This window comes from Lolium rigidum, chromosome 5, assembly GCF_022539505.1.
Source record: "Lolium rigidum isolate FL_2022 chromosome 5, APGP_CSIRO_Lrig_0.1, whole genome shotgun sequence".
Taxonomy (NCBI): domain Eukaryota; kingdom Viridiplantae; phylum Streptophyta; class Magnoliopsida; order Poales; family Poaceae; genus Lolium; species Lolium rigidum.
The window spans coordinates 119,035,012-119,045,383 of record NC_061512.1 but is presented as its reverse complement, the minus strand read 5'-3'; the positions used below and the strand labels follow the sequence as shown (position 1 = coordinate 119,045,383).

At 45.6% G+C, this 10,372-nt stretch overlaps 2 protein-coding genes across 2 annotated transcripts; one reads left to right on the top strand and one right to left on the bottom strand.

Moving 5' to 3' along the window:
- Positions 1–2,263: 2,263 nt before the first annotated feature.
- LOC124656317 (aspartyl protease family protein At5g10770-like) lies at positions 2,264–3,109 on the bottom strand. Its single transcript, XM_047195086.1, has one exon. The coding sequence runs from the start codon at positions 3,107–3,109 to the stop codon at positions 2,264–2,266; it is 846 nt and encodes a 281-aa protein (XP_047051042.1).
- Positions 3,110–3,270: 161 nt separating this feature from the next.
- Positions 3,271–8,787, top strand: LOC124656316 (GRAS family protein TF80-like). Its single transcript, XM_047195084.1, has 3 exons — positions 3,271–3,360; positions 6,886–7,020; positions 7,136–8,787. The coding sequence occupies exons 1-3, from the start codon at positions 3,271–3,273 to the stop codon at positions 8,699–8,701; spliced, it is 1,791 nt and encodes a 596-aa protein (XP_047051040.1). The 3' UTR covers positions 8,702–8,787.
- The last annotated feature ends 1,585 nt before the right edge of the window (positions 8,788–10,372 follow it).

Genomic DNA, 10,372 nt, shown 5'->3' with positions numbered 1-10,372 from the left:
CCATTTGGTGATAATGGAGTTGTGAAGATGTGGTTCAAGGTAGCTTTCCCATAGTGGTGTATGGGGGAGCAATCATGAGTCTTCACGAAAAAACAATGATCAAGTGTTGCATTCCGACTTGAATGAAGATTGAAGTGTTGCATCAAGATTAAGCGGGATGTGCAAGACAAAGGTATGGCCTTGCTAGGTTTTCTTTTTACCAGTCTCAAGGTGGTTGTCGTGAGATCAAGAGAGACTTTTGGTTGGATAACTTGATCGCATCGTCTTAGGGAGTTCAATCTTTTGCATACTTTGCATCCCTATATTCTTGTTGTTTCTTGGTGTTTCTCTGTGTAAGGTTTTTGAGCTTGTTTCTAACTTTTCAACAAGCCTAAGTTTATTGAAAACGGAATCCATATGCATCTTTTATTGTGTTTTCGAGTTTGGACGTCTTTATCGTTTCTTGAGTTAAGTGGCTTCCTCTCTAAAATCATGTAAAATTTCTATTCGTCGTTATCTTTCCAAAAAAATTTGGTTTCATCTCATTCAGAGTTTGGGAACTTTGTCAAGGTTTAGTTCTTTTGAGAAAACTGCAGTTTGAGGGGTTCTGTCGTTTTCGGCGCAAAAACCGGCAGTGTCGGTTCCCCGCTGGAAATTCTTGGCTAGCCGAATGTGTCTTGGTTTGTGCCGAAAGGCTTAACAGAATATTGTTCCGAAGAAACAGGAATTATTTCGGCATGCCTTGTGCGTTGTCAGATTGTGCGCCGATCCAGTCAGGCGAGAGAATCGGCGCCGCCGCTTTGGGTCGCAAGAATTCTCCAAACGGCTAATTTTCTCCCTAGTACTATAAATAGTCCCTCTTCCTCCTTGAGAAGGTAAAGTTAACCATTCTATTTGCTCTCTCTACTCCATTTTTGAACCTCAAAAGCATTCTTCCTCTCTGTTCCCTTTCATGATTCTTGCATCTTTTTGAGGGATTTGAAAGAGGTGATCTAGATCTACAATATCCACCAATCAATTTCCCCTCTAAGCGACGGAAACTCTTGGGATCTAGATATTGGAGTTATTTGTTGATTTCCTCCATTGTTCTTCCTCTCTAGTTTCTCCATAGCATTTGTTGCTTTGGTGGGATTTAAGTGTGAATGATTTGAGCACCCTTGGTGTTCTTGCTTTTTCATCTTTGCATAAGTGTTGAACTCTCCATTACGATTAGTTCGAGTAAGAAATCGTGAGCTTGTTACTCTTGGAGGAGTTACCTCCTAGTTGGATTGACGGTTGGTGCTCCGGTGACCTCCTCATGGAAGATTGTGAAGAGGCTCGGACTTCTCCTTCGTGGAGGTTTATGAAGTGGTTGTGGAGCTTGCCATCCCCGGAGTGAAGGAAAAGCTAACCATAAGGGAAGGGCTTTTCTCCTTCGTGTAATTGGCTTGGAAAGAAGGTGAGCCTTCGTGGTAGCCCGCATCTCCAACGTGACATGCATCACTTCCTGTGAAGGAACACGGTAATACATCTTTGTCTCCGCGTGCCTCGGTTATCTATATATCCGAGTTTTACTTTTATTGTGATAGCCATCGTGCTAAAATTCGCTTTAATTGTTGTTGTTGCATTTAGTTGAGCTAGCATATTTAGATTTCTTGTTTATAATATAAACACATGAAAGAATTGTCAAGTTCTGCTTCCTGGCCGCGTCCATAGTTTCCTTTTACACATTCCACTGGTCAAGATCATGAGTCCAAATTAGAGAAGCACACACAAGTTCACTATTCCCTTTGTTCCAAATTAATTAACTCAGTTTTATCTGGATGCATATGTATAAGTGTCTAGATACATGCATATCTATATAAAGTTGGGCTAATTAATTTGGGACAAAGGAAGTATAATAATGGACAATGGCATGAATCAATAGTTTCAATCTATTACAGTGGAGAACTATACTATTACAGTGGAGAACTAGGATAGTAGTACTGTCTTTTATGGAAACTAGACCAGTCTCTCCAATCAACACGCACGAGGTTGAAATCCAAATAACCTGGCCTGGAGATCATACACAACCCTGAATGATCTCGTCGCCTTGTTCCCTAGGATCTGGACGCCTCTCACACCAGCAGCATCCGGCTTAAAGGCCAAGCAAACTTCACCAGTTGACGACGACGGTCCGTAGAACACGTTCTCTGGTGGAAGCTTCAGGGTGGTCCTCGTAAACTTCATCTCCACCGTTGGAAGGTCACCCCAGTCCACCGAGTTACCACCAGGAGGCGTGAAACAAGTCATCGTGCCATCACTGTCACTCACAAACCCCTTGGCTCGCATTGCTGTTATCATAGCCTTGCTGAAGGGCGGCGCGGCTGGCTCCTGGCTGGCGCGTCCCGACGCCGGCGCGGCCGTGGCCAGGGGTGGCGGCGGCGGGCCTAGATAGATTATACTTGGGGTAGGGTCCGATGGACAGGAATCCCTCGGCCCTGTGGTCACCTGGAAAGCAATAAGAGAAGGCGGTGTAATTCGCGTGCTGAGCTACCTGGTTGAAGAAGGAGAAGCTCTCATCCCCAAAGCCAATCATGCCCGACTCACGGCCGTTGAAATTGTCATCTTCGCTGCACCCAAACACGAAGCCATCAACGACGGTACTGGAGCCGCTCCCGATCGTGAGCTTGTCTTTCCCCAGCCTGCCTGCCGAATACTGGCCTGACGAACCTGAACCGTATCGCAGGCTGTAGAGGCAGGTGTCGGTCTCCTCGATGCAGCCGAATGGAGCCACAAGGCTGCGCTGCACTTCGGTGCAATCTCTGCTCGAGCACCCCACATGCTGGTATGTTGTTGAGTTGCTGGAGTTGAATGCGGCTCCGGCCTCCGGGGCGGTTGGGTGGCATACGATCTGGCATGGTTCACACACAACCCAGGAAAGCGTGGAGCCGGTGTCAACTGTGACAAGATTAGACACAGGCGGTGTGCCAAGGCCGATGGCCATGAAGTACTTGCCTTCGTGGATCTCATGATTTCCAATGATGGGGCTCGCCTCTGCAGGTAAGCTGGCTAGATGGATCGACGAGCTTAGGCAAGGGTGCTTCCTGTGGTACACAGGGAACTGGAAGGCGCCATCTTTGTTCAAACCAGTAGTACCTGCTAGATACATCCAGTGATCCATAAGTAAAATAAAATTTTGATCACATTCATCTTACAATGATACTAGAAATCATATCTTAGAAAAAAAAGGAAAGTTAAGCTGTGGAAATATACTAGTTAAGCTACAATGAACAAATATTCAGGGAAAACAGGGGGAAATAATACCAGATCATGGAGCACAGAGATTACCATAGGCTGAAGAAGAGCATAGGCCAGTGCAGCCACATGACTGAATTGTGCAGTTCAGACTTACAGCAAGCAGTACGATAACAAGCAGCAACTCCATAAATATAAAGATCAGTGTGATGTTACGATATGCAGTCTGTGGATGGTTGGATTTTGAGGACCTCAATTACTACTCCTAAATTTGCTATCTAACTGGCTAGACATGCATACGAAACAAGCTCACCACCTACAAAACCTGTCAATCGAATTGTCATGCAAACGGTATGCCGATAACCGATACAAGTGTTGGTAATATGCCGTGTAATCTTTAACAGACGGTACAATAAGGGATTGACGGAATGACGGCCCTGTATAGAAAAAATAATAGTTATACAGAAAACTAAACAGATATGCGCTCTTTGCCGTGTCGTGTGCCTAACATTGTCACACAGGATCTAGTTTTAATGCGGTGTTGTGTGCCTAACATGGAGAACCCAATGCCATCCAGAAGAAAGCTCAAAAAAAAAAACACACACACAGACACATGACCTCCTTGCAAAAGGATAAAACCCATGTATAGCTAGCTAGGAAATTCTCAGGGGTCACTAGCATTCTAGCAAAACATGCAACAAAACTAAATTTGACCGATGTTATTGAAAAACTGAATTGGTAAAAACCTATAGATCTCTGATAGGAAATTTACATGGTATGCGTACATAGGAGTTGGCAAAAATAAGAAAGGACTATTTGTCTATTTTTACATCTATAAACAATATTATTCTGGTGCATATGTCATCGTTACATGCACATGTGTCAGCAAACATACATATGATCAAGCTGCTCGTAGGGGGAAACTTAGCAATTCACTTGCTGTCCTGGTTGTGCCTTTGCGCTTTGTATACAACCAGATAACCATCAATAACATGAATGATCTTTACTGAATTTCAAACTGTGAAATGTCAGTGATGATTAAAGGAGTATGTGCAAGAGATACACTGCATTTCAGCATAAAAAACATGTACCATTATTTTACGGTACAAAGTTGTGTTCGATAGACGATATGGCATGATGGTAATATACAATATCACATCTCCAAGTCAGGTACATGTACAGTGAGTTTTGTTGCGTCTATAACAAGAAAATTACAACATTGCAAAAACAAGACGATACTACATAATTAATACTGTAGTTATAAATGTATGCACCTCTGTCAAGCAGCGAGAGACAAATAGAACAGAACATGTTAAAAGTCTTGCAGTTAGCTCTTTGAGCTGACATTTTGTTCTTCCTTGGAGACATGCTGGCTAAGGCCTATTTGTATGGCTCCTATAGAAGATGCTAGATCCCTTACAAAAATTGTTTGATGGCTAAAAAATCCACTTTCCTCTTAATGATCTTGAAATTATAACTCCACAACATTACCGACTTCAATGATACTGTAACAAATAAGCATGTGGTTTTTAATGAACGTTATCTATGCTATGATGAATCTGTAACTGTTCTGCTTTGAATAACAAGGAACAACAGGATGAAATGCCATGACATTTGAGATTCAAACAAGCAACCTACCACGGTTGTTTCCCACAAAGAAAAGTGATAGGTGGTTACTGCAATAATATTGTTTTTGTTCTTCAGTAGATAACTCTACTTTCGGTAGCAATTCAAGGGAAGTAGAAGATCAAAATAAAATGACTTGTCAGATAAGAGTGACATCTTGTTAATAAAAGATATATCTTCCTACTTTGCAAGGTGACACATCTATAACCATGGGTGGATTAACATGTTACCATGCATTGCAATGAACCTATCCACGTCCACACAAAAGGAAAGACAAAGTGAAACCTGAATCGCTCAAACATCAATCATATATACTCTTAGATAACGGAATTTTAGCAGTAATCCTCTAGCATTAGATATCATACCTAACAATAAATATTGTCCTGGCCTCTCAGAGTAGAATGCGACGATAATATTATAGAGCACCTAAATGTATGCATTAGTAGAAGCGTCAAGACGAACTAATGCCATACCATATATACCTTCTTGGATGTGCTCCTTGATTTTTTATGTTCAATATTTTCCACCAGGCATTGCTAAAAACAACACAACCACTGTGCATCTGCAATGTCAAAGTAACAGTTGAACAGCACATTCGAAACCACAAAGATTAATAAAAAGACTATATTGATGCCCCAACAATTTTATTTCTGAATGCATTAATAGACCATAGATAAGAAGTCAGCAGCAACTTTGCCATAGCCGACCGCCCCAAGTCCGCTTCACACATTGCTGTTGCAAGCCTCCGTGCCTGCCAAACCATCCTGTTTCAGACCGATCGGGTACAGTTGCTACTGTAATATAACTTAATCATTTCCCCTTAATCAGACCATCCAACATGCATCCAATATTCCAATGGCTATATTGCCCTGCTGCCTGCTGCCTTCTCCCTTTCCCAGCTCTTTGAGAACAGAACCATCTCTCTAGGAAAAGGAGAAAGAAATAATTTACAGCTACAAGCTGAGTTAAAGAAAGTTGCCGAGTTTCAGATTAAGTTCTAGCAAGACAGAGCTACAAACGAGCACAGTAAACCTGACATCAATTGCAACACAAAAGAGCATATTCCAGTAGCTTTTACAAGAACACTCATTACAGCTATCCTTTTAAAATCACACCCTTCATGTGTGAGTTTTTCTAAGTTTTCTAGATCTATTCTGCCATTTAGTAGCACCATTTCTTCCTGGGAAAGAACCATACCATACTGGCATACTTTACTTACAACTTCCACAAGATCATCTCTAAGAAACCAGCAAAGTTCCAATTTAAAAGGTCTATCTATTCTCTGTTAATTTAAACCAAAGTCTAGCACTAGCGGGGAATTCTATCTAATGATGCAAATATTTGCATCAAATGAACATCAAAGGATATAAACTTTACCAAGATAAAGAAAGTAGAATTCTATCTAATGATGCAAATATGATTATGATATAAAATGCACCGTTTTGCATCTCATGAACATGTAAGACGGCAACCACACATAAAAGATGATCCTACCTTGCATAAAAGATGTATGATTTTTATACTCTCTTCTAAAACAAAATAAGGCGTCTATCTTTAGTTAAAAGTTAGCATCTTATAAGTTTAACCAATTTTTTAGAGAAATATATGAATATCTACATAATCAAATTGTCGTCACAGTTAACATTCAGTATCCACAAAAAGTTGATTTCAGTAACAACAAAAGCATTCCTTCTTGTAATCTTCTCCCATGTCCATTGCTGTCTGGACAACAAAAGTCAGCATTGCAGGGCATAAAAGAACAAATGATAAAGGGGAAAGACACATTGCAATCTTGTGTTTTTTCCGCAAATTAAGACAAAATCTAAAGGAAGGAAGCATTATTAGATCCTTCTCCTCTGTATCGAGGGGATATCTGGAATGACGCTTTTTATGACCAATAATAAAACTGAAACGAACAGACGCTATCGAAAACAGTCGTCCTGTTTGTTTCGTTGTGTCCGCGCACGTATCCTGAAACAGAATGGTTTGATCACAAGCTTGTCCTGTACCTTGCGATCCAAACGCCGGGGATGAGTTCCAAGAGAATAATCTCAATCTTCTCAGTTACTCCACCGAGATGCGGACAAGGATGGCATCGCGCACGCCGCAGATGCGTCCAGCCTTGGAGAAGGCCCAAGAGATAGATTAAAGGACGCTGACACAGGTTGGATGCAAGAGACAAGGTCACCACATTGGAAGGTATGAACTCCAGGCCTCGCCATTCTTGGTGCTTTCGAAGAGGACGACGAGATGGAACAATGCCAATGTCTTCACTCGATAACCTTAATTACTTAGCGCGATATATGCTCTGCAGGGAGTGGAAGCACCCACCTGGTTGTTGGTGATCGGAGGAGAGGAGCACAGCAACATGTTCCAGCAGCAGCTTCAGGAGGACGTGCTGTCGTCGGCGACGTCGTCGCCGGCGTCCACGCTGTACTCGCCGACGCCGTATCCTGCCACCGGGACGTGGGTGCAGGAGCTGAGCTCGGACCAGTGCAGCGTGCGGCTCATCAGCCTGCTTTACCAGTGCGCCTCCGAGGTGGCGGCGGGGGCCTTCGACCGCGCCAACCTCTGCCTGGAGCACATCATGCAGCTCGCGTCGCTTGACGCGCCGCACACGCTGCAGCGCCTCGCCGCCGTCTTCGCCGACGCGCTGGCCCGGAAGCTGCTCAACCTCGTGCCGGGCCTGTCGCGGGCGCTCCTGTCGGCGTCGGCCTCCGCCGACACGCACCTCGTCCCGGCCGCGCGCCGCAGCATGTTCGACATGCTCCCGTTCCTGAAGCTCGCGTACCTGACCACCAACCACGCCATCCTGGAGGCGATGGAGGGCGAGCGGTTCGTGCACATCGTCGACCTCTCCGGCCCGGCCGCCAACGCCGCGCAGTGGATCGCGCTGTTCCACGCGTTCCGCGGCCGGAGCGAGGGCACGCCGCACCTCCGCATCACCGCCGTCCACGAGAGCAAGGAGTTCCTTGCCGGCATGTCCGCGGTGCTGGCCAGGGAGGCCGAGGCGTTCGACATCCCGTTCCAGTTCGACGCCGTGGAGGCTAAGCTCGAGGACATGGACTTCGACGCGCTCCGGCACAACCTCCGCGTCAGGTCAGGCGAGGCGCTCGCCGTGAGCGTCGCGCTGCAGCTGCACCGCCTTCTCGCAGCAGACGACGCCGGCGGCGGCAGGAGGTACTGCGGCGCGGGCGGCCTTACCCCGCTCCAGATCATCGCGCGCTCCAGCCCGAGCAGCTTCGGGGAGCTCCTGGAGAGGGATTTAAACACGCGGTTGCAGCTGAGCCCGGACGCGTCCGGGCTCTCGCCCCAGTCACCCATGTTCTCCCCGGCGGGGCAGGGAAGGCCGAAGCTGGGATCGTTCCTGTCCGCGGTGAAGGCGCTGTGTCCCAAGATCATGGTGGTGACGGAGCAAGAGGCGAACCACAACGGCGCGTTGTTCCACGAGAGGTTCGACGAGGCGCTCAACTACTACGGGTCGCTGTTTGACTGCCTGGAGTGTGCGGCGGCGGCGGCGCACCGGGGCAGCGCCGCGGAGGAGCGGGCACGAGTGGAGCGGGCGGTGCTCGGCGAGGAGATCAGGAGCATCGTGGCGTACGAGGGCGGAGAGCGGAAGGAGCGGCACGAGCGAGCGCGGCAGTGGGCCGGCAGGATGGAGGCGGCCGGAATGGAGCGGGTGGGGCTGAGCTACAGCGGCATGATGGAGGCAAGGAAGCTGCTGCAGAGCTGCGGGCGGGGCGGGTCGTACGAGGTGAGACACGACGCCGAGGGCCATTGCTTCTTCTTCTGCTGGCACAAGAAGCCGCTCTACGCCGTCTCAGCATGGAGGCCGGCCGGTGCAGGGTATCACCACGCCGGCGGCGCAAGGTCCAGATGAGAGCTTGTGAGCCGTGACTGTCGATCGACTCGGGCGCTGCTCTGTTTGCAGTGTATCTCGTGCCGTATGTGTCAATGTGTGTTCTAATTGAGGTATATGCTAGATTGACTGTGCAAGTGTGGATTGGATTGAAGTGAAGAACTTAATTTTACTTTGCTGAAGAACAGTTCTTTTGCAAAAGGTCAGAGCAGCAACCAATGATAACCGTAGATTGAAAAAGACTGTCATGAAACCACACCAGCGAATACGAACGTCGACCGGATCTCAGAAGATCAGACATGCACACGACTCCATGCACCGTGAAAGAGAAGGTGGTGCACAGCCTGTATACTGTGATCGAAAGCAGTTCAACACAGAACTAGATGGCAGTGCACGGGCCATGAACTGCTATCGTGCACTGCAGAATATAAGACAGTGCAATCTTACCACGAAAGGCAGTGAAAAAAGAGTTCATCAAAACATATCAACCTGGGATCTAGTTGAAGATCTCGATATGACGAAAACATTTATTAAAATGGATTACGATTTAAACTCACAGTTTAAAAGATATTTCTTTTTTCGTAAACGAATCTAGGAAAAAGGGAAACCAACTAGCGGTGCACTCCACAACCGACACGTGGCGCGTAGGAAAATGAGTCGGGGGGAGCTTCTAGTTGCGCCACTTGTTGTGCAGGGAAGCACGGCGGGCGCCATTCTGGGGAGGACGCCCTTTTGTAGTATTTTTCTAGCATACCCCTCCATTAATCGCTGATCATCTGTACTGTTTGCCAGTCAGGATCTGGGAACTAGACATCAGTGTCGAAGAGGAAGATCGAAAGTAAAGACTACTATTAATAGCGAAGCCCACACATCTGATAATGCCCTTGACAACCAACAAATGAGTAATGCGAGGCTCTTGATGGTATTGACACATCTCATTAACAACAAATGACATCTGATCGTGCCACTATGAGATATTGCTGCCACCAACAATATTGTGATATTGAGTAGCCTCCTCAGCTGAGAGAACATTACCATCAATGTTGCACAAGCGCTCTATCGAGTCAATAGGAGTGGTAGTAGGACTGCACTTCAACATATTAGAACACGCAAGACGCTCAAAAGCTTACTTTGAAGATGAAGACCGCGACGGAGAGTGTACCTCGATCCCCAAAAGATAAAGTGTAGCTGGTATAATTCACACGATTATTTTATCTTATGTGTGTAACATTCCAAAATTTGAGCTTACAAAAGAGAGGACACAAATGTGTGCATTGCATTCATGCATAGAAAATCTGGCGAATTTTCGTGCTTTTAAACAATATTTATCACCACGACCGAGGTTTCACTTGAGTTGATGGAATTGAAGTAGCTCATCAAGTCAACCGCTATAAAATTCAATGTGACCTTTTCTAAAAAAAAAAAACTTGTTTTGGGGTAGACGTGATTTGGACTAAAAATTAGATCAAATGTGATTATAATTATTATAACAACACATTAAACAAGGACTAAATATCAGATATTCTAAAGGATCAGAATATGCTATTCCATGCTACAACATATGAATACCAATTCAACTATAAAGCAATGAATCATAAAGAATTGAGAAACTATTCCTGACTTATCTTTTCCTTGTCCTATCTTATAAATCAATCTTCTTACCATTATCCTCATGGTATATCTTCAACTCTA

Bases quoted from the DNA above. Each gene is read 5' to 3' on its own strand.
- LOC124656317 (XM_047195086.1), bottom strand. From the start codon at position 3,109: ATGTATCTAGCAGGTACTACTGGTTTGAACAAAGATGGCGCCTTCCAG.
- LOC124656316 (XM_047195084.1), top strand. From the start codon at position 3,271: ATGGAGCACAGAGATTACCATAGGCTGAAGAAGAGCATAGGCCAGTGC. The intron at 3,361-6,885 runs GTACGATAACAA...CAATCTTCTCAG, and splicing joins GTTCAGACTTACAGCAAGCA to TTACTCCACCGAGATGCGGA. The intron at 7,021-7,135 runs GTATGAACTCCA...TATGCTCTGCAG, and splicing joins CAAGGTCACCACATTGGAAG to GGAGTGGAAGCACCCACCTG.